General features: G+C 40.6%; 1 protein-coding gene across 1 annotated transcript in view; it reads right to left on the bottom strand.

Moving 5' to 3' along the window:
- SHC3 (SHC adaptor protein 3) overlaps positions 1 to 24,733 on the bottom strand; it is a 305,086-nt gene that overhangs the window by 265,790 nt on the left and 14,563 nt on the right. The window contains exon 3 of the mRNA XM_073021453.1: positions 4,960 to 5,016. Coding sequence (XP_072877554.1) covers positions 4,960 to 5,001 — 42 coding nt within the window. The 5' untranslated portion in view covers positions 5,002 to 5,016. The remainder of the gene's footprint in view (positions 1 to 4,959; positions 5,017 to 24,733) is intronic.

The raw sequence follows: 24,733 nt of genomic DNA, 5'->3' as shown, positions 1-24,733 counted from the left end.
CAAACAGAAAATATTTTACTTTATTCTGATTCTGATGTCTTTTTTTTTTTTTTTTTTTTTTTTGGCTAATTGCTCTGGCTAGGACTTCTAGCACTATGTTGAATAGAAGTGGTGAAAGTGGGCATCCTTATGTTGTTTCTGATCTTAGAGAAACAGCTGTTTTCAGCCTTTCACAATTGAATATGATGTTAACCTACAGCTTGTCATATAAGGTCCTTATTTTGTTGAAGTACATTATTCCGTTCCTACTTTTTATCATAAAAAATGTTGAATTTTGTCAAAGGTACTTTCTACATCTATTGAGTTGATCATATAATTTTTATCCTTCATTTTGTCAATGTAGTGTACCATATTCCTTGATTTGAGCATGTCGAACCATGATTGCATGCAGAGATAAATTTCACTTGATCACGGTATGTGATCCTTTTAATGTGCTCTTGAATTCAGCTTTCTAATACTTTATTGTGGATTTTTCCATCTATGTTCTTCAGGGATGTTGGCCTGTAATTTTCTTTTCTTGTAGCTCTTGTCTGGCTTTGGTAACCAGGATAATGTTGGCCTCATAAAAGGAGTTTGAAATGTTTCCTCCTCTTCAATTTTTTTGTAAGAGTTTGAAGAGGATTGGCATTAATTATTTAAATGTTTGGTATAATTCACCAGTGAAGCCATATAGTCTTGGGCTGTTCTTTGTGGAGAGTTTTTTCACTAATTCAATCTCCATACTCATTTTTGGCCTGTTCAGAGTTTCTGTTTTTCCATGGCTCAGTCTTGATAGGTTGTATGTTCCCAGAAATTCATCCACATCATCTAGACTATTCAAATTGCTGGCATATAATTGTTCATAGTAGTCTCTTATGATCTTTTATGCTTCTGTGGCATTGGTCTCCTCTTTCATTTATAATTTTATTTATGTGTGTCTACTTTTTTTCTTGGATAGTCTAGCTACAAGTTTGTCCATTTATCTTTTCAAAAATTCAACTCAGTTTTTATTTTTAATTGTCTTTCTAGTTTTTAGTTTATTTCTTTATACACTAATCTTTATTATTTCCTTCCTCTGCTAACTCAAGCCTTAGTTTATTCATATTTTTCTAGTTCCTTGAGGTACAAAGTTAGGTTGTTTGAGATTTTCTTTTTTCTTAATGTAGACATTTATCATTATTGACTTCTCTCTTAAAGCTGTTTTGGGTGCATCTCATAAATTTTGGTATATTGTGGCACTGTTTTCATTTGTCTCAAGAGATTTTTTATCTGCCTTTTGATTTCCATTTTGATCTATTGGTTGTTCAGGAGTGTGTTGTTTAATTTCTTCCTACTTGTGAATTTTCTGATTTTTGTTCTGTCATTTATTTCTAGTTTCATGCCAGTGTGATTGAAAAAGATATACTTGATAAGGTTTCAATGTTCTTTAAATCTGTTAACAAAAAGAATCTGTTGTTTTGTGGCCCATTGGAGAATGATCTGTGTGCACTTGAGAAGAATGTATATTTTGCTGCTGTTGGATGGAATATTTTGTATGTATCTGTTAGACCCATTTGGTCTACAGTGTTACTCAAGATTTAAGTCCACTGGAGAAGAATGTATATTTTGCTGCTGTTGGATGGAATATTTTGTATGTATCTGTTAGACTCATTTGGTCTACAGTGTTATTCAAGATGCAAGTCCACTGTTTATTGACTTTCTCTTTCTTTCTTTCATTCTTTCTCTCTTTCTTTCTTTTTTCTTTCTATCTCTCTCTCTCTCTCCTCCTCCCTCCCTCTATCTCTCTCTCTGTCTCTCCCTCTCTCTCTTTCTTCTTTTCTTTATTTCTTTTTTTTTTTTTTTTTTTTAGATGGAGCTTCACTCTGTAACCCAGGGTGGAGTACAGTGGCACGATCTTGGCTCACTACAACCTCCATCCCCCGGGTTCAAGCAATTCTCCTACCTCAGCCTCCCACGTAGTTGGTATTAGAGGCACCCACCACTGCATCTGGCTATTTTTTGTATTTTTAGTAGAGAGAGGGTTTCATCATGCTGGCCAGGCTGGTCTCGAACTCCTGTCTTCAGGTTATCCACCTGTCTCAGCTTCCCAAAGTGCTAGGATTACAGTTTACAGGTGTGAGCCACCACGCCTGGCTTTTTTTTTTTTTTTTTTTTTTTTTTTTTTTTTTTTTTTTTTGATATGAAGTCTCACTCTTTTGCCCAGGCTGGAGTGCTATGGTACAATCTCGGCTCACTGCAACTTCTGCCTCCTGGGTTCAAGCGATTCTTATACCTCAGCATCCTGAGTAGCTGGATTACAGGCATGCACCACCATGCCCAGCTAATTTTTTTGTATTTTTAGTAGAGATGGGGTTTTGCCATGTTGGCCAGGTTGGTTTTGAATTTCTGGCCTCAAGTCATCTGCCCGCCTCAGCCTCCCAAAGTGCTGGGATTGCAGGCATGAGCCACTGAACCTGGCCTGGTTTTCTTTTTGGATGATCTATCCATTGTTGAAAAGGGGAAAATAAAGTCCCCTACTATGACCATATTGCTGTATATTTCTCCCTTCAGTTGTGTTAATATTTGCTTTATATATTTAGGTATTCTGATGTTGGTTGCATACATATTTACAATTGTTATACCTTCTGATTAATTGATCCCTTTATCATTGTGTGACATTTTTTGTGTGTCTTGCAGCAGTTTTTGACTTAGTCTGTCTGCTATAACTATAGCCACTCCTGCTCTCTTTTGGTTGCTATTTGCATGAAATATCTTTTTCCATCATTTCAGTTTGAGCTGTGTGTCCTTAAAGTTACAGTGAGTTCCTTGGAGGCAGCATATTGTTGAATCTTGTTTTTATATCCACTCAATCACTCTATTTCAAACACTCTATTTTTTTAATTACAAACTTTAATTCATTTACATTTAAAGTATTGATAGATAAGGACTTAATATCACCATTTTGTTAATTATTTTGTGTTTGTTTTGTGGTATCTTTGTTCCTTCCTTTCTTGATGTCTCCTTTGTGATTTGATAATTTTTTTGTAGTGGTATGCTGTAATTCCTTTCCTTTTATCTTTTGTATACCTACCAGAGATGTTTTCTATGTGGTTACCATGAGGCTTACATAAGACATTTTATAGTTATAAGCTGAAAACAACTTAACTTCAATACAAAAACTCTATATTTTACTTCCTTTCATCCTCACATTTTATGTTATTGACATCCCAGTTTATACCTCTTCATATTGCATATCTATAATGTTATTGTAGCTTAATTATTTTTACTATTTTTGTCTTTTAACTTTTATGCTATAATCAAGTGATTTATGCACCACCATTATAGTATTATTCTGAATTTGACTATATACTTACCTTTACCAGTGATTTGTATACTTTCATATGTTTTCATGTTATTAATTAGCATCTTTCATTTCAACTTAAAAATTTTCCTTTAGTATTTCCTGTAAGGCAGATATAATGGTGATGAACTCTCACAACTTTCGTTTAGGAAAGTCTTTATCTCTCCTTCATTTATGAAAGACAACTTTTCCAGCTATAATATTCCTAGTTGATAGTTTTTTCTTTCAACACTTTGAATATAGCATCCCATTCTTTCCTGGCCTGCAAAGTTTTTGCTGATAGGCTCATGAAGTTTCCCTTGAGTGTGATGAATCACTTTTTTCTTGCTGTTTTCAAAATTATCTCTTTGTCTTTATCTTTTGATAATTTGATTATAATGTGACTCATTATGATTTTCTTTGGGTTGATCTTACTTGAAGAGCTTTGAGCTTCATGAACCTGGATGTTCATTTCTCTCCCAAAATTTGGGAGTTTTCAGCCATTTTTTAAAACACATTTTATTCTCCTCTCTCTTTCTCTTTTACTTGTGGGGATTCCATAATGTATATATTAATTCACTTGATGGTGTCCAGTAAATTCCATAGGCTTTCTTCACTATTTATTTTCCTTTTTCTTCTTTGACTGAATAATTTCAAATGGCCTGTCTTGAAGTTCACAGATTCTTTCTTCTGTTTGATTGAGTCTGCTGTTGAAGCTCTCTATTGTATTCTTCATTTCATTTGCTGTATTATTTAGCTCTACATTTTTTATTTGGCTCTGTTCAAAGATTTATTTCTCTTTTTTGAACTTCTAGGTTTGGCATGGTGGCTCAGGCATGTAACTCCAGCACTTTTGGAGGCCAAGGCAAGCAGATCGCTTGAGCCAGGAGTTTGAGACCAGCCTAGGCAACATGGCAAAACCCCATCCCTACAAAAAACACAAAAATTAGCCAAACATGGTGGTGCATACATGTAGTCCCAGCTACTAGGGAGGCTGACGTGGGAGGATTACTTGAGCTTAGGAAGTCGAAGTTGCAGTGAGCCATGATTGTGCCACTCACTCCAGCCTGGGCAACAGAGGAAGACCCTATCTCAAAAAAAGAACGTTCAGCTTTGTTAATGTATTGTTTTCTTCATTTTGTAGTATTCTCCATTTGTGTTCTCTTGTAGCCTGCTGAGTTTTTAAAAAACAATTACTTTGAAATTTTGTCAAGCAACTTGTAGATCTCCATTTCTTTGGGAATGATTACTGGAAAATTATTTTCTTTTTTAGTGCTGTGTTTCCTTAACTTTTCATGTTTCTTGAAGTCTTATACTGTTACTTTCATATTTGAAGAGGCAGGCATCTCACCCAGTTTCCAATGAATGGCTTTGGGAAAGAAAAATCTTCACCAGTCCGCCTAGCTAGGGATTCAGGGAGTCTCTCAGACCTTTTCCATGGATCTGCCAACTCCAGTCCTCTTGCTTTCTCTTGGGGAAGGGAGGATAAGGGGAGTGTTAGGATTGTGTGCCCTCTCTCAATCTCACAAAGCCAGGCCATGTGCTGAGGTCCCTTTGTTTATTTTCCCAAGTATAGTGGTTTATTAGTCTGTTCTCATACTGCTATGAAGAAATCCCCAAGACTGAGTAATTTATAAATGAAAGAGGTTTAATTGACTCACAGTTCTGCATTGCTGGGGAGGCCTCAGGAAACCCACAACCATGGCAGAAGACACCTCCTAACAGGGCAGCAGGAGAGAGAATGAGTAACAGCAGGGGAAATGCCAGATGCTTATAAAACCATCACATCTCTTGGGACTTACTCACTGTCATGAGAACAGCATGGGGGAAACTGCCCCCATGATCCAATTACCTCTACCTAGTCCCTCCCATGACAAGTGGGGATATGGGAACTACAAATAAAGATGAGATTTGGGTAGGGACACAGCCAAACCATATCATTCTGCCCCTGGCCCCTCCCAAATCTCATATCCTCACATTTCAAAACCTCTTCAAATATCAAAGTAACAATACAAGACTTCAAGAAACACAAAAAGTTAAGGAAACACAACACTAAAAAAGAAACACAATCATGCCCTTCCAACTGTCCCCCAAAGTCTTAACTCATTCCAGCATTAACCTAAAAGTCTAAGTCCAAAGTCTCAACTGAGATGTAACAATTTCCTTCCACCTATGAGCCTGTAAAGTCAAAAGCAAGTTAGTTACTTCCTAGATACAATGGGGGTACAGGCATTGTGCAAATACATTTATTCCAAATGAGAGAAATTGGCCAAAACAAAGGGGCTAAAGGCCCCATGCAAGTCCAAAATCCAATAGGGCAGTCATTAAATCTTTAAGTTACAAAATGATCGCCTTTGACTCCATGTCTCACATCCAGGTCATGCTGAGGCAAGAGGTGAGCTCCCATGGCTTTGGGAAGCTCCACCCTTGTGGCTTTGCAGAGTACAGCACCCCCTCCTGGCTGCTTTCACAGGCTGGGGTTGAGTGTTTGCAGTTTTTCCAGGTGCATGGTGCAAGTTGTCAGTGGATCTACCATTCTGGGGTCTGGAGGATGGTGGCCCTCTTCTCACAGCTCCACTAGGCAGTGGGGATGCCGTATGGGGCTCCAACCCCCACATTTCCCTTCTGCACTACCCTAGCAGAGGTTCTCCATGAGGGTTTCACCCCTACAGCACACTTCTGCCTGGACATCCAGGCATTTCCATATACCCTTTGAAATCTAGGTGGAAGTACCCAAACCTCAATTCCTGACTTCTGTGTACCCACAGTCTCAACACCAAGTGGAAGCTTCCAAGGCTTGGGGCTTGCACCCTCTGAAGCAATGGCTCAAGCTGTACCTTGGCCCCTTTTAGCCACCGCTGGAGCTGAAGCAGCTGGGATGCAGTGCGCCATGTCCTGAGGCTGCATAGAGCAGTGTGCACCTGGGCCTGGCCCAGGAAAGCATTTTTCCCTCCTAGGCATCAGAGTCTGTGATGGGAGGGGCGGTCATGAAGGTCTCTGACATGCCCTGGAGACATTTTCCCCATTGTCTTGGTGACTAACATTTGACTTCTTGTTACTTATGCAAATTTCTGCAGCTGGCTTGAATTTCTCCCCAGAAAATGGGTTTTTCTTTTCTATCACACTGTCAGGCTACAAACTTTCCAAACTTTTATGCTCTGCTTCCTCTTGAATGCTTTGCTGCTTAGAAATTTCTTCTGCCAGATACCCTAAATCATCTCTCTCAGTTCAAATTTCCACAGATCTCCAGGGCAAGGGAAAAATGCTGCCAGTCTCTTTGCTAAAGCATAGCAAGAGTCTCCCTTGCTCCAGTTCTCAAGCAGCTCTTCATCTCCATCTGAGACCACCTCACCTGAACTTCATTGTCCATATCACTACCAGCATTTTGGTCAAAACCATTCAACAAGCCTTTAGAAAGTTCTACACTTTCCCACATCTTCCTTTCTTCTTCTGAGTCCTCCTAACTGTTCCACCCTCTGCCTGTTACCCAGTCCAAAGTTGCTTCCACATTTTTGGGTATCTTTATAGCAGCAACCCACTCTTGGTACTAATTTACTGTATTAATCTGTTCTCACACTGCTATGAAGAAATACTTACCTGAGACTGGGTAATTTATAAAGGAAAGAGGTTTGATTGACACAGTTCTGCATTGCTGGGGAGGCCTTAGGAAACCCACAATCATGATGAAGGCACCTCTTCACAGGGCAGCAGGAGAGGATTGAGTGCCAGCAGGGGAAATGCCAGATACTTATAAAAACATAAGATCTCATGAGACTCACTTACTATCACAAGAAAAGCATGGCAGAAACTACCCCAATGATCCAATTACCTTTACCTGGTCCCTCCCATGATACATGGTGATATGGGAACTAACATGAAGATGAGATTTTGGTGGGCAAACAGTCAAACCACATCAAGCAGCCTCCGGTGTTCAAGGTTAAATGCCTTCTCCTAATTCTGCAGAGTTGAGCTGGCTATCTACAGGTGTTCTTGCATGATCTGAAGAGACTTGTACACTGGCTGCAGGAGTGCAGGGGGAGCACTGGCTATGGAAGGTGTGCAGAGTTCTGGGGGCACATGTGAGCTAGTTGTGGGGATAGTCCACATTCTATAAGGTTTGTGTGTGAGCCTCTTGATGAAATTTGTAACGTGGTTGGTAGAAACTGTGGCCCTTTGCTAAGTCCCATGTTCCAGTTGCTATGAGCTCCCACCACTTTTCACTGCTCCTAACTACTCAAAGACTATTTAGCTGTGCCAATCCCTTCAACGTTTCAGGTAGAGTGAAAAGGAAGTGAACCTCCCACATGGCTGGGGAAGCCAGGTACTAGTACACTACACTTTGACTTTTAACTTTCCCTGCAGGAGAAATCACAGGCTAAGAGGGCCTCTCTTGTCACTGGGCTGTGCCTTTGGAGGAAGGTTGATGCAAGTAAAGTGAAACTGTTTTTCTTACCCTTTTTTTTATTGCTAGTCTCAGATTTTTTGCTCCTATGAGGTGCTGGAGCCTTTTTGCTGGATTTCCAGGCTTCCAGAAAGGTACTGTTGTCCATGGGCAGTTGCCAAAACTGATGTGTCTGTGAAAGGCTAAGAACTGAAAGCTCCTCTTCTCACTGATGTCACTTCTCAGTATGTTGGTTTGTGAGTAATAAAATTAATATCTTCTTTTTATTTTTGCCCCAATATTTGTTTCTTAATTTTTAATTTTAACTTTTCCTTTAAGTTTCACATATACCCAGTTCACAGGGTCAAATCATTAGAAAATCAAATAATTAATAGATTTTCCTTCTTATCCAGCATACTGAGGACTTCATATTTATACCAAAAAACAAATTTTTTAATACACCAAAATAAACAGAAATTCAATTCTCTGAAGTTCTTGTGTGGATTCAACTGATTACTAAGCCAGTAACATAAAATATGAAATTAATCATAACAAGTTAAAACAATGTTCTACCTTTAGAAATTTATTTAGAAATGTATATTAAGTGCACATGATTCAAGGATTTTAGTAGTATTAATACTTATTCCTAGGAAGGATATATAATATTCTTCTGAGTATCTTTAAAACTGGATTAAAGGAAAGTGTCTTCTTATATTTCTATTTTTCCTGCTTCCTGTTATCTATTTTAAAAAATATTTTGTTAGTTTGAAAGTTACTAATGAGACAAGCCAACACTCAGGATAATGCTTTTCTAGTTATCTGTTCCTTCTCATTACTGCTCCCTGAGAACATCCAATTATCTTCTTCTATCAGCACCATTTCACTCCCCACACCCTACAACCAGTGACATGATGGAGTTGGCTCAGGGAGACCTGTTTTCCCCCATGGTTAAATTATTATAAATCCTGTAAGCCTGTTACTAAACAGTTGGTAGCTTGAAATCTGACACTGGAAGAGGATTTACACCAAGGAAATTGGCCAATGCCACTAGGGCTTCCTCCACTCCTCCCAGAGCCCATTGTTAAATATTCATTTAAAACACCACTGCAGGCTGGGCATGGTGGTTCAGCCTGTAATTCCAGCACTCTGGGAGGCTGAGGTGGGTGGATTGCTTGAATCCAGGAGTTCAAGACCAGCCTGGGTAACATCATGAAATGCTGTCTCTACAAAAAAAAAATTTTTTAAAGGAAAAAATTAGCCAGCAGTAGTGGCTGTGGTTCTAGCTACTCAGGAAGCTGAGGTGGGAGGATCGCTTGAGCCCAGGAGGCAGAGGTTGCAGTGAGCCCAGATCGCACCACTGCACTCCAGTGTGGGTGACAGAGTGAGATCCCATCTCAAAATAAAGTAAAATAAAATAAAATAAGAACACCACTGCCTACAAACGCTCAGCAAAAAGCAAAGTCCATCTTAAGCTACTGTTTATAAACAATAGGAGTAGCAAGCCCTCTCGTGGCTATTATCAGAATTGCAGAGGATAAGGAGATAAGGTAAAAAGATCAAGATTTCATCGCAAATATGTTTTATGTAAGGCTTTAGAATGATAGTGTTGATTGTTGTAGTTTAATATCTCCTGCCTCTGTGCAAGCTTTTATCAAACTATCCAAAAAACACCATTTAGGTTTCCCTTTCTCATGAGTTGTAAATATTTCCTTAGTAAGAGCAGGCTTTTCTTTGTGTCCCTATAGCAACACTGTATTATTCACTTTTAAGGACATGCATTTTCTGTGGGTTACTGTGGGCATGTCACAGGAAAGGTTGTGTGTCTTGAAACTGTCTGTGTATCTTAGCCATACAATTAAGCCATATGAGGAATGCAAACCAGTCACCACTGCGTATTAAAACACAAACCACATCAGATCACCCTCCTGCTTAGCAGGCCTCAATGGTTTCCCGTTGCATCTAAAATAAAATCCAGATTCTTCACCAAGCCCCATGGGTCCTTGGTGGCCTAGCTCCTGCTGTGTCTCCTGCACTGCTTTTCCTTACTGTCCCCTTCTCGTTATACAAATGTTAGGGCAAAGGCCACTCCTCAGTGGGGTCTTTTCTGGACACCTGCTCTGAACGAATGCCCACCCACCCATCTGTTAATTGGTTACACCATCAGGCTTTGTTTTCTTCCCACCACTTATCTCCACCCAAAATCATCCTATTTGCTTACATGTTGAATCTGACCCACCGAATGGAAGGGAAGCTGGAAGCTCAGTGTGGACAAGCCCTTATCTGTCTTACACACAATGTTTTCCCCATAACAGGCCCCTGGTGTGAGTCATTGGGAAAGCTACAGATGCCTACAGGCAAAAAAATTAGGAGCCCCACACCCATCCACCCTCCAACACCAGCTCTTAATTGAACGTAGACTGGTTCATTTTGCCCGGGACTGTCCCTGTTTTACCAATAAAAGACCCCATCCTAGGAAACCCTTTACCCTCAGGCAAATCTAGAATGGTTGGTCACCTTATAGAGTTATAGATGTTATCTAGAATTGCTTTCTGTGATGATTTTGAAAACTAAATGACTTCTTTTTAAATATAAAAGCTTCCTCTGAATAACAAAATTAAATTTGAGATTATCCTTTAGGATTCTATAAAAAATATTATTTGTATTAGCAGAGTTGACTTTTCTTAGCATATACATTTGTATTTGTCTTAGCACTTAAAATATATATGAAACATGTTGTAGAAAAAGGATCGTATTGTATTCACAGGTAATGTTTTTAATTTTAAATGTCATTGCAGAAATAATCTGGTACAAACATGGCACACATGACTCATTGCTGGTAGGGTTAGAGACTTCCCACTTGAAGTCACTTTGATTCCTAAAATAAGTTTATTCATGTGTTTCTTCTACATTATATCTTCCTGACTTTTTAAAAAATAAAATTGTTATGTTTTCTTTTTCTTTTTCTTTTTTCTTTTAAGACAGAGTCTCACTCTGTTGCTCAGGCTGGAGTGCAGTGGCATGATCATAGCTCACTGCAGCCTCAACCTCCTGAGCTCAAGTGATTCTCCTGCCTCAGCCTCCCGAGATGCTGGGACTATAGGTGCATGCTACCATGCCTGGCGAATTTTTTTTTCAATTAGAGGCAAGATTTCACCACGTTGCTCAGGCTGGTTTTGACCTTCTGAGTTCAAGCTATCCTTCACCTCAACCTCCTAAAGCGCTGGGATTACAGGAAAGAGCTACTGCACCCCAGACCTTATTTTCAAAAGATACATTTTTCTTCATTTCTCCTTGAACTTGGAGGGAACACTGCCTCAAAAGAAGTAATTACATTAACAACATTGGCTAAACCTTCTAAGTCATCTAAATTAGGAAAGGATCGGTTGGTCTTCAGGTTACATTTATTAGACTGACTCACTGAAGGGAACAAATATTTCAAAAGATAAAATTTAATTTTCAATGTAGTGAATTAAAATGCAACCATGTGATCAATCTGAACTCACCCACATGATCAGTGTACACAAGACCTTTTGATTTGTATCATGTTGTTGAAAGTTTGTTAGAGGCCAGGCAAGCATTTCTACCTGTTGGCTGTATCATCCTGTTGGCAGGAAGACAGCTAGCACTGAGGCCAAGGGCTGTGGAGGACAAGTAGTGACCAAGAATGCATATCATCCTACTTGCTGTTTCCAGTCCTCATTCTCACTTTTGTCAGGATTTCCATCTGTCCCCAGAAATCAGGAAGAACCAGCAGCAGGGCAAAGAGCAGGGGCAGTATGCAAAGCTTTACTAGTTGACATGGACTATTAATGTTGGAGAGGGAACCTGTGGATCTCCTTATTTCCCTTCTTTTTTTTTTTTTCCTGAGACGGAGTCTCGCTCTGTTGCCCAGGCTGGAGTGCAGTGGCACAATCTCGGCTCATTGCAAGCTCCGCCTCCCAGGTTCACGCCATTCTTCTGCCTCAGCCTCCTGAGTAGCTGGGACTACAGGTGCCCACCACCATGCCTGGCTAATTTTTTGTATTTTTACTAGAGATGAGGTTTCACCATGTTAGCCAGGATGGTTCGATCTCCTGACCTCGTGATCTGCCTGCCTCAGCCTCCCAACTCATTTCCCTTCTTGATCGCTGTTGACTATATTCCAAGGCTAACAAAAGGTTTGAAGGACAAAATCTTGAGCACGAACCTTAACTCTGTAAAGTCATACTCATGACATTTCTCAAAGTGTGATCCAGTGAACATCCACAACCCAAAATCACATGGCGTGCTTATTAAGAATGCAGGTTTTTGGGTTCTGCTAAATCAGAATCCCTCAGGGGCAGGCCCCAGGAACCTGCATTTATAACGAATCCTTTGGGTGGTCCTGGCACATACTAGGGTTAAGCCTTCATGATCGTTTGCTATGGTGCGAATGTGTCCGCCAAAATTCAGGAGTTGGAAAATTAATCCCAATGCAGCAATGTTGATGGGTGAAGCCTAAATGGGAGATGCTTAGGTCATGACGGCTCTGCCCTCATGAACAGATTAATGTGGTTCTAAAAAGGGCTTACAGAAGTGGGTTCTCTCTCTTCTGCCTTTCTGCAGTGTGAGGACAGAGTTTTTCCCCTTTTGCCCTTCTACCTTCCGCCATGTGAGAACACAGCAAGGCTCTCATCAGATGCTGGTGCCTTGATCTTGTATGCCCCAGCCTCCAGAACCGTGATAAATGTCTGTTCTTGTAGATTTCCCAATGTCAGGTATTTTGTTGTAGCAGTATGAAATAGGTCAAGACTTTCTCAATCTTTAAAGTATAACTGACCAGGCACAGTGGTTCACGCCTGTAATCCCAGCAGTTTGGGAGGCCAAGGCAGGCAGATCACTTGAGGTCAGGAGTTTGAGACCAGCCTGGCCAATATGGCGAAACTCTGTCTCTACTAAAAGTACAAAAATTCGCTGGGTGTTGTGACAGGCACCTGTAATCCCAGCTACTTGGGAAGCTGAGGCAGGAGAATCACTTGAACCCAGGAGGCAGAGGTTGCAGTGAGCTGAGATTGCACCACTGCACTCCAGCCTGAACAAGAGTGAGACTCCATCTCTCTCTCTCTCACACACACACAGACACACACACACAAAAGCATAACTAACTCTCAGACGCCCTCTTCCCAGCTAAAGAAATGTTTCTGGGCAAACTGTCATCCTAGTAGCACCCATGAGGAACCCCCTTCTCAATCTCCTGTTCCATGGAAAATTATCCATGAGCCCTGAGGATCTGAAATTCAGTGCACACAAAAATGCCTTCCTCACCTCATCTTGTGAAGAACAAACAACCTGTCTCCCAAGTAAACATCTCATATAAAATAGTACTCAAGTCAGGCCACTCCAAAAACTTCACCTGGCCTCTTGCTTTCACATGGACGTTAAGAGGCTAGGCCTCAAGTTTGTCTTTTCCTTGAGCCTGCTTTTCTCCGACACAGAAGGGGCCACTTGGCAGGTCTGGCAATCCCATGTTCTGAGCCTGGAGCTCTACAAGCTGGACTTGGAGCTGCCTGTGGCTCTGTTATTCCTTACTCCTTGGCCGATACTCTTCATTTTGGTAATATTCTAGTAGGTATTGTTAGAAAGTAAATCTTCACTGAATTCTCAGAAAGAGTAAACCATTAAAGCCTAATGAAGTAAATTAACAGTAACTAACGTATTATGTGTAACTACAGCACAGAATAATGCTACGTAAGTTGGAGCAGTGGAGTTTAAAACAAAAATGGATTTGGATTAAAAAGCACTAAGTGCAAATAAAATTTAAAAGAGCAAATACATTTACATATTTGAAATATGTAATTTAAGTATTGTCTTCATAAATAGTTTCTACTTTCTCATTTTACTGGTTGCCAGAATCATGTTTTAGACTAGCTAATTTTCAACTATCTCGGAAGACTACAGCTGGGACCTGAAAAGCGTGAACAAATTTAACTAGAATAAACAGCCAACATTTCCTGGAATAGAAGATGACCCCAGGCTGAATTCGAAGACTTCCCACCTGTGTCCACGACTCTCAGACAAATGATTTCCCATTGCCACTACCTGGGAAGAGGGTATTGCCTTCAAGAGTCACTCCAAGGAGGTTGCCAGTTCTAGAGAAGCTTGAAATATAAGCTCTAACGATACTCTGCTCTGCTGGAAAATTCTAGTCTTGCAAATCTCAACAAATCAGCATGCTGGCAGAAATTCAGAGTAAAAGGTATCCGGATAGTGAGAATAAATAACATAAAATTCTTTTACTATAATCCTCATATGAGTCCCTCAAAACCATCCTCAGAGCACATTCACTCTTCTCACTTGGTTTTCTGTGGCTATTTCAGACCAAAAGTAGCACCAGAAGGAAAAGTATAGGTGGGGACAGAGAGGTCCACTTAAGTAATAGACAAATGAATTTGCCAAACATCAGGCAAAGAAAAATCGTATATATTAATACAATTAGGAGCTATTCAGTACCTTCTATAAACCAAGCATTGTGCAGACCCTGGAGAGAAAAAAATGAACAGGACCTGATCTTGCCCTCATGATATACACAACCTTATTGTTAAGACTAACATATAAATGATTAACTTCAATAATCAATTGTTATTTGGTGCAGGTATTAACCTTGGCCTAACTGGATCAAAAAAGAAATTCGCTGGAGCAGTAGTAGGTAACTCATGAAATTGTTGGTCAATCTGAACAATCAGGCCAAGGGGAGAGAGCCACAGAAACCCAAAATTCTCAGGAACGAGAATTCTTACACTGTTGCCTAAGGTTGCTGTGATTCTAGCTGCCTTCCATCTCTGGGTGTCTCTACTCAAAATTCACTTTCCTGCAAAAAAACCAAGGAACTGTTCTTATTCTAAGTTGCATTATCACCTCCTGTGGTCCAGGAACAAAGACCCCTGGACTGGCAGCCTAAGAATCTCAAAAGGTGAAGACTGAAGTTGGGAAACCCCTTGCCTTGCCAATATACATCTAGGACCTTCTTTCCATACAAATATTCCCAAGAGGTTTCTAACCAAACATGGTTGTGCATCGCTTGTGAGCCTTCAGATTGAGCACCTCCGTACTCCCCAGTGAAGCACAACCCAACATGACATCTCGCAAGTGCATCCTGAGGTGAGATGTGATGCCAAGTTGGGGGCTACAGACTGAGTTATCTTGTTGGCAAACTGGGGACTCCATGATGGTCAGGTGTGACTTATAAATAAATGTCCATGTTTTTTAGTCCAAGATAGCAGAAGAATCTTCTTATAATTGGTCATTGCAATGGTTTGAATGTGTTTCCAGCAAGCCTATGTGTTGGAAACTTACTGCCAATGTAATAGTGTTAAGAGGTGGTCCCCCATTTTTTTGAGACGGAGTCTCGCTCCGTCGCCCAGGCAGGAGTGCAGTGGCGCAATCTCAGCTCACTGCAAGCTCCACCCCCTGGGTTCACGCCATTCTCCTGCCTCAGCTTCCCAAGCAGCTGGGACTACAGGGGTCCACTACCACACCTGCCTATTTTTGTGTGTGTGTGTGTGTGTATTTTCAGTAGATACAGGGTTTCACCGTGCTAGCCAGGATGGTCTCGATCTCCTGACTTCATAATCCACCCACCTCAGCCTCCCAAAGTGCTGGGATTACAGGCATGAGCCACCGCGCCCAGCCAAGAGGTGGCCCCTTAAGTGGTGATCAGGCCAAGAGGACTCTGCCCTTGTGAATGAGTTAATACCATTATTGTGGGAGTGGGTTCACTATACGAGGGTGAGTTTGGTCCCCACTCCCAACAATTCTTTGGCCATGTGAAGAAGTGTTCTTCTGCAGGATGCTGTGTTCAAGGTGCCATCTTGTAAGCAGAGACCAGGCCCCCATCAGACAGCCTCCAAAATTGTGAGAAATAAATGTCTATTCTTTATGGACTACCCAGTCTTAGGCATTCTGTTCCAGCAGCATAAATGGACTAAACAGTCATCCAGTTTACCTGGAATCTTTCTGTGATATACACAAACCTATTTGATTTTTGTACTCTATTCCTGGCACAGGGCTCCTGAAACCCTGGGAATTTCCTGAGTGAGGGGAGTTTCTGTTGTTACTCATAACAAGTCATCTTCCACTACATCTAGTACTACACCTGAGTTTATGTTACTGCAGTGACTTAGGGTGGTTCTAACTAGCCTCTGGTCACTAGAAAGACTAAAGAGGGTGGGAACTCTCAGCCTCTCACCCACTGGCCTCCCACGGATGGAAGGGGCCTGAAAATGAGTTATAAAGCCTCCTGAATGGTAGGCAATGAGTTTCTGGGTCAGTGAACACATGGAGGTGCCAGGAGGGTGGCATGCCTAGAGAGGGCCTGGAAGTTCAATGCCACCAACTACCTGGCATACTTTGCTCTATGCATCGCTTTCATTTGGCTGTCTCTGAGTTGTAGCCTTTATAATAAACCGGGAAACGTTAAGTAAAATGTCTACCTGAGTTCTGATGAGCAGTTTAAGTAAATTACCAAAACTGAGAAAAGGGTCATGGGAACCCCTAAATCTGCAGTCAGTCAGGCAGAAGTGTGGATAGTCTGAACACCCCACTGTAGCTGGCAACTGAAGTTGGGGGGCAATCTTGTGAGACTGAGGCCTTTACCTGTGGGGCCTGCTGATAGGTGCAGGAATTAGTGACAGAATATAATTGAATTGTTGAACACTGGGTTGGTGTCAGAGAATTGGAGAATTGGTGTTGGAAAATACATCAATATTTGGTGTCAGGGGCAAAAAACAACCACCTTACAATCTTCTACAGTGAGGGACTTCTGGTTAGCATTCAAACTGGGCATCAACATTCTTGGGCTCTGGGCATATTCCAAATGATTTAGTCACATATCTCTGCCCCAGGTCTTCTTGCCACAAACGTTGGTTAAATTTTGGCCCAATTACGAAGTTTGGCCTAATTTTGATCCTTCCAATTACCTGATCATTGACAGGACCAGGATAAAGATCTAAAACAAATAGTTTTCCCCTTGCCTTCTACCTTTTCCCCCTTTTCTTTCTATTTTGCTATTCACCTTCTCTATCCCATGACTTTAGCCAATAATAAAAAGTGATTCTAGGCCAGGCACGGTGGCTCATGCCTGTAATCCTAGCATTTTGGAAGGCCAAGGCAGGCAGATCATGAGGCCAGGAGTTCAAGACCAGCCTGGCCAACATAGTGAAACCCTGTCTCTACTAAAAATACAAAAAATTAGCCGGGCGTGGTGGCACATGCTGAGATCCCACCACTGCAAGACTCCGTCTCAAAAAAAAAAGAAAAGAAAAGAAAAAGAAAGAAAGAAAAAAAGAGATTGTAATCTCAGTGATTCCTCACTAGGTATTTGATATCAAACTGGAATGGTGCCAGGCGCAGTGGCTCACACCTATAAATCCCAGCACTTGGGGAGGCCAAGGAGGGCAGCATCACCTGAAGTTGGGAGCTCGAGATCAGCCTTACCAACATGGAAAAATCCCATCTCTACTAAAAATACAAAATTAGCTGGGTATGGTGGCACATGCCTGTAATCCCAGCTACTCAGGAGGCTGAGGCAGGAGAATCGCTTGAACCCAGGAGGCAGAGGTTGCGGTGAGCCGAGATTGCACCATTGCACTCCAGCCTGGGCAACAAGAGTGAAGCTCCGTCTCAAAAAAAAAAAAACAAAAAAACAAAAAAAAAACCAGAATGGTAATCAGCATTTATTGCATGCCTGTTGTGTACCGTACTCTGTGAAGTGCTTGATACTCATCACTTCACTTAACTGCTACAACTCCGTAAAGTAAGGAAAATTGTCATCCCACATGAACATGTTGAAGGTCCGTAAACTTTCAGAATATGTCGAGGGCCACCGAGCCAGTAAGTGCACTTAAGCCAGCACTTAGGTCCAGATCTGTGGACCTCAAAACCCATGGTCTTAACTCTGCTATGGATGTCCTTGATTGACGAATGGGATTGCTTTCTGGAAGTTCATTTTTAAATTGTTAGTCTGGAACTCAAACTGAATTTTTCCCAGGTATTTTGTCATGAATCAGGTTTTCTACAACTCAGTAATAGGGACCCTATTATTAGGACGAAAATAATTTCTCAAGGATGCCTATAAATGCATGCCCACATCCCTGCAATAGATCCAACTTGAAAAACACAGACTTAAAGTCTTAGTCTATAAAAATGTCTCATAAGTGCAAATATCACCTATTAAGACTAAGAGGCTAGCCAGGCGTGGTGGCTCACGCCTGTAATCCCAGCATTTTGGGAGGCTGAGGCGGGGAGATCACTTGAGGTCAGGAGTTCAAGATCAGCCTGGCCAACATGGTGAAAACCTGTTTCTACCAAAAATACAAAAAAAAAATAGTTGGGCATGGTGGCATGCACCTGTAATCCCAGCTATTCAGGAGGCTGAGGCATGAGAATCACTTGAACCCGGGAGGCGAAGGCTGCAGTGAGCCAAGATCTTGCCATTGCACTCCAGCCTGGGTGATAGAGTGAGACTCTGTCTCAAAAAAATAAATAAATAAAATAAGACTGAGAGACTTTAGTGTTTATAACAGACAAATCTATGTGTATATATTATTTCTTTCTTTCTTATTTCTATGTATATATTTTGGATTATCATCAACATGAGCACACAACACTGAAAGAATTCTTTCAGAGCTCTCAAATTCTCAAGAACATATCCATGGACTCTGGGTATCCAGCGATCCCAGTTTGAGAAATACTGCTAAACATGAGTCTTAATTTGCCAGGATTATCAGTTAGCTTTACTTTCAGCTTCAAATAACAGACATGGAATTACAGAGGCTTGGCCAAATGTGTTGAGTTTTCTCATTTGACAGAACACCCAGAAGTGGTCAGCCAAGACCAATGCATCAGCTCCAGCATGCTGTCAAGGCTGCTCTGTTTGACATGCAACTTTCAGAATTGCAAAATTGTTTTTCCACATCTAGACACTGCATCATGATCCAGGCAGAAAGACAGGCAAAGAAAGGCAAAAATGTCTATGCTCAAAAGGCTTTTTTATTCTATTCCAGAAAGAAATTCCTCCCATGGAACATCAGGTCCCTCTTATCCCTCATTAACCAGAGCTCAGACACATGCCTGCTTTTAACTGCAAGAGAGGCTAGGGAGTTGAGTGGTTCAGTTTCCAGCCTCCAAAGTAGAGGAAAGCAAGGAAAACAGCAACCTCACCCATAGAACCCAGTGAGCACAGGGGTTCTTGTCCACTTCTATGCCGTGCACTCCTTTGGCAGTCTGGTGAAGCCTACGACCCTTTCTCAGACCAGTATTTTAAATACGTAAAATAAAATGCATATTCAAAACAAAACCAATTGTATGAAAATGCAGTTGTATGGCAGCTTGGGCTGCCATAACAAAATACCACAGAATGGGTGGCTTAAACAACAGAAATTTATTTTCTCATGCTTCTGGAGGCTGGGAATCCAAGATCAAGGTGTTGACAGAGTTAGTTCCTGGTGAGGCCTCTGGCTTGCAGAAGGCCATCTTCGTGCTGTGTGTTCACATGGCCTTTCTTTAGTGCTTCCTAGTGCAGAGAAGGGGAAGGAGTGGGAAATGGGGAGATCCTTTGCTTAGAAAACTACTAATCCTATTGGATTAAGGTCTCTTATGACCTCATTTAATCTTAACTACCTTTAAAAGCCCTATCTCCAAATACAGTCACATTGGGGTTTAGAACACCAACATATGGATTTGGGAGGATGTGATTCAGTCTATAGCAAAAATTATCAAAATATTTAAAAACCAAGGCTGGGCGCGGTGGCTCACACCTGTAATCCTAGCACTTTGGGAGGCTGAGGTGGGCAGATTGCCTGAGCTCAGGAGTTCCAGACCAGCCTGGGCAACATGGCAAAACCCCGTCTCTACTAAAAATACAAAAAATTAGCTAGGCGTAGTGGCACAGCACCTGTAATCCCAGCTACTCAGGAGGCTGAAGCAGGAAAATTGCTTGAATCCAGGAGGCAGAGGTTGCAGTGAGCCGAGATTGCACCACTGCTCTCCAGCCTGGGCGACAAAGCGAGACTTCATCTCAAAAGAAAAGAAAAAAAAATGTTTTAACCATATGTGTGACATAGTATTATATATGCTTCTTGAACAGATTAAATAATGAGAGCTATCAAAAAGTCTAGTAACTACTATTAATTCTGAAGTAGTGATGAGTGAAAATTATATCTCAGGATGTTTGCAAAACTTGTAATAATATAACTAATACTATTGCATTTTGTCCCCAACATTCACAATTGAAGAAAATGCTAAACTTCAGTACAGGAAATGTTTTTCCACCCAAAGGTATGGATTCCCTGGATTCTATCCATGAACTCCTTAAGGGATCCTTGCATCACAGGTTAAGGACCCTTGATTTTTGCCCATAAGAATAATGAATAACAAATTCATTAATGAATGAAATAACAAATTCAATAATGAATAACAAAACGAACAGTACTGTCTAAGTTCTGTGGAGACAAGGCTATTGAATAAACGGAAAGTGAAGATAATTAAAGGCAATTTTTTTCTTAAATGAAGTTTGCTTTCAGCACTGTCCTTCTTCACTTTCTCAGCTGTCCAAAAGTTTAATACTTCTTCCAGGCATAACTTTCGGATCTCTTCCTGCCTACATCCTATTCTGCCCGTCGGATGCCTCCAAGTGTCCCACCATCAAAAATTACCACCTCCTCATTTCCACCGGCAAATCAGAACCTCTTCCCACAGGGCAACATATTTCAGCTGTGGACTACTAGGAAAATAATCTAATTAAATGAAATCATCCCAAGGGGTCAGCTCCTCAACCTAGAATGTTTGCATCCATCTAAAACTTTACTCTGTCACCCAGATAAATCTGTGATTATTAGGACTTTACATGAAATGTTTCCCTTTTGAAGGTGATTGCATGAGGTTCCATCGCAGGCTGTCAGCACCTCTGCATACAGCCCAGCAGGCTGTGTGCTGACTACACCATCCACAGAGACTATACTTTGAATGCTGTCCCAGGCGCTGTGTCACACACCAGAGCCAAAGAAGTATACTGCACTTTCTCGTGGAGATTTTCAAACTTGAGAAGTGTGTGCTTTTAAGTGAATATAAATCTCTCAGATCCCCAGGGTTAACTTCACATTTTTATGCTGGGTATTTTTATTATGTTACTTACATACAGAAATAGAATTAATCAGGCTTATGTCCTTTAATTAAAAACAATAAAAATTTAATTCAAAACAAACTAAACAAATTAAGTTAAATTACAAAGGATGGATGATGTTTTACTGAAATCAATCATGACTGCATGAGTATGATAAAGACCCTTAAAGAGAGAGGCTCATTTTGAGGCCAAGATCACTTAAAAACCATGGGCGCTATGATATATTAAATCCTTTATAAGTATACTTCATTCTAACAATTCAAAACCTTCATACGGTGTATTAGTTTAATCCTTGGTTTTCATTTGACGTTTTTTGTTTTGTTTTGTTTTTGTTTTTTGAGGCAGGGTCTCACTCTGTTGCCCAGGGTAGGGGGCAGTGGCATGATCTCGGCTCACTGCTGCCTCGACTTCCCAGGTTCAAGTGATCCTCCCACCTCAGCCTCCTGAGTAGCTGGGATTGTAGGCATGAGCCACCACACTGGCTAATTTTTTTGTATTTTTAGTAGAGACGGGGTTTCACTATGTTGCTCAAGCTAGTCTCAAACTCCTAGGCTTGAGCCATTCACCCACCTCGGCCTCCCACAGTACTGGGATTACAGGCATGAACTACCACACCAGGCTCATTTGACATGTTAAATGTGACTCGTTCATTTCTTTGGCCCATAGCTAAAGGAGTACTAATGGGAACAACAACAACAAAAAACTTTGTCTCTACAATTAAGAAGTCATACAGATGATGCAGAATTAATTTATTAATGGGCCTTATCACAATTGTAAATACATAATGTTATTTTTCACATATTTTCTGTGTGAAAAAAAATTCTGATTGCTTTTATTTATGTAAATGGCATTAAATTATAAATTTCAATCTATTTTTCACTTTTTTGCTTAACACTTTCTAGATCAAATCATTTTGCTCTATAGAGAGACACATAGCTATAGGGTTACATATCTATAGATACATGAACCTTACAAATTTATGTGAATTACTTTCTGGAATATGGAACCACAAGTGGTGTTGTTATGTACTAGGGAATATGCATACTTAATTTCACTAAGCGTAGCCAGATTGCTTCCAGAAGGCATGTATCAGCTTGTCCTCTACCATGAGGGTTCCTGTACTCCGCTGTCCTCAGCAACACTTGATAATATCTGACTTTCTAATTTTTGCCACTCTGATAGCTGTAAAGAAGTTCACAGTTGTCTTAATTTGTCTTTCTCTGATTACAAATGAGGCTTTCTTTTTTTTTTTTTTTTTTAAGATGGAGTCTCATTCTGTTGCCCAGGCTGGAGTGCAGTAGCACAGTCTTGGTTCATTGCAACTTCCACCTCCCTGGTTCAAGCTATTCTCCTGGCTCTGCCTCCAGAGTAGCTGAGATTACAGGCACACGCCACCATGTCTAGCTAATTTTTGTACTTTTAGTAGAGATGGGTTTCACCATGTTGGCCAGGCTGGTCTGGAACTCCTGACCTCAGGTGATCCGCCCACTTTGGCCTCCCGAAGTACTGGGATTACATGTGTGAGCCACCGTGCCTGGCCATAAATGACTTTTATATACTATTAGTCTTTCAGATATTTCCCTTCTATGGATTGCCCATTAAAGTTTTTGCCAAAATGCTGTTGGATTAGCTTTTGCTAAAATTCTGCTATATTTCTATTTTTTCTCTTGTTTGTAAAAATTCTGGGTCAAATTTTGATATTAATTCTGTATTGACTTAAGTTCCTTGTAAGTATCTTTTATCAGGCACTTGACCTCAGGTGTCCCTATTAAACAAAAATGCTTACTTTTCTTGTAGCCAAATTTGATCCTTTTTTTTTTTTGCCAAATGGTTACTGACATACGTTCTGCCTTTTGTGATCCAAAGGTCACAAAGATACTCTCCAACACTTTCATCTATTAGCCCTATAATTTTGGTCACATTTTCTACACGTATTGGAATAATTTTCTCAACTATATACTTTCTTCACTGGGTATTTGGAATCATTCTTATCAAATAGCCACTCCCCATACACATGCATCTATTTCTACATTCCTTATTCTGTTGCATTGTTATGTTTTTTCCAGATTTCAGAATCATTTCAAAATTGATTTAGCTATTTGTGGATTTGTGATTTAGCTATTTCTTTATTCCTCTATATAAATTTTAGAATATGTTTTTCAACATTCTCAAACAACTCTCTGGAATTTTCATTGGGATTGCAACGAATTTGTAGGGAGTGTTGACATCTCACAATATTACGTTGGCAGCACCATAAGTGAGTTACATTCCTACATTTATACAGATCCTCTTTTGTTGTCTTCATAAAGATCTTGTGCACTCATTGCTAGGTTAAGTCTTAGATACTTTACACCAGTGCTTGCAATTTTTTTCACATGATGGTATACATAGAAAATGATCATAGTTGTATGCGGTAACAATGGGCATCGTTGTAATATTTCCATTGTTAAAGGGGATGTGCCTAAAGTTTCTCCATTAATATGTTTGCTATAGAGTTTTGTATGTAGCTTTTACAAAATCAGAACATTTCCCTCTAGTCTGATAATTTTTATTATAAATCATGGTTCGGCTTCATCAGTTGCTTTTTCTGCGTATATTAACATTATATTTCTTTTTTCTTCTATTAATGTGTGAACTACAGATAGTTTCGCTCACTGCCATAAATTCATTACCACTGAGTTTTTGAGAAAAATCTTACTTAATAATGATGCCATTTTTAATGCAATGTTGGGTTTAGTTAATGAAATTCACATACGTGTTTTAAAATCTGCTTTTTTTGTACTATTTCCTCTCTCTGATTCTGGAGTAAAGGTTATGTTAGCCTCATTTTGTGAGTTGAACTTTTCCCCCTCTTTTTCTAGTATGTAGATCAGCTTGCTTAAAGATCTATCTTACCTAGGTTTTCAAATTAGTATATAGTTCACGTGTTTCCTTCATGGCCTATTCTAATGCCCTTCCAATGCTTCAGAGGTTGGAAAAGTCAAAGCACCTCATGGATTTCATTGCAACTGTAATTTTGGATGTAATTAGGTATTCCTCAATCAGACATACTTCTATGAGACTTGAATTAAGAACAAAGATAAAAGGGGAATGTATCAGTTGTCTATTGTGCATAATAAACTGTCCCCCAAAATTAGCAACTTAAAACAATGATTTATTCCTCCTCAGGATTCCAAGGGGTGGTTGGACAGTTCCTATCCTCATTTTTCTTGGTCACATTAGGTGCTGCATTTCGTGCTGTAGGTGATAGAGCAGGAGCACAGTCATCAGGGACAAACACCGCCACTTTAGGGTCCAGCTCCCTTTCTAGCCTCATGCATTTCAAGGAAATCACTTCTCTCCTAACTAAAGCAGACAGAAAGAACAGACAGTAAAACAGAGATAAGGCAGCTCGGGCACAGAGGGAAGTGGGAGGGAAAGTCTCCTGGGTAACTGCCAAACTTCACCCTCATACAATGGGCCCCAGTAAAACCATGGGCCTTAATAAGCACATTCCTTTCCCTTCAGGTGCATTAAGATAGGGAAGCTAAAAGCAGTCTCGAGGGATATGCCTGCAGCTGCAGAAAGATGTATGGGAACAGACACACAACTCTCCCTCTCAGATAAGCACAACAAAGAGACACAGAAGCAGTCCATGCCTCTGATAAACTCTCCCACCCTGAATCCTTAAAAACCCTTAGTCTGTCAGAAGTCCCTCCCAGGTTTGAAATAAACCTGTTGACTGTCAAGCCACCCTTCATGTTTCTCTCCTCTTTCTTTCTTACATTTGCTGCCGAAACCCAGGACGGGTGTTGGGGGCAGAGGCTCTCTTGCAACCCAGGAAGCAGTAGGCAATGGCAGCTGATCCTAAGTTAACTCCTGGATCCTAAGGGTCTCTGCCCACCCTCCCCATCTTTTCTCCCACTTCACTTTTCAAGCA

This window comes from Chlorocebus sabaeus, chromosome 12 (genome assembly GCF_047675955.1).
Source record: "Chlorocebus sabaeus isolate Y175 chromosome 12, mChlSab1.0.hap1, whole genome shotgun sequence".
NCBI classification, from domain to species: Eukaryota; Metazoa; Chordata; class Mammalia; order Primates; family Cercopithecidae; genus Chlorocebus; species Chlorocebus sabaeus.
The sequence above is the reverse complement of the archived record's forward strand: the minus strand, read 5'-3'. Positions and strand labels throughout refer to the sequence as shown.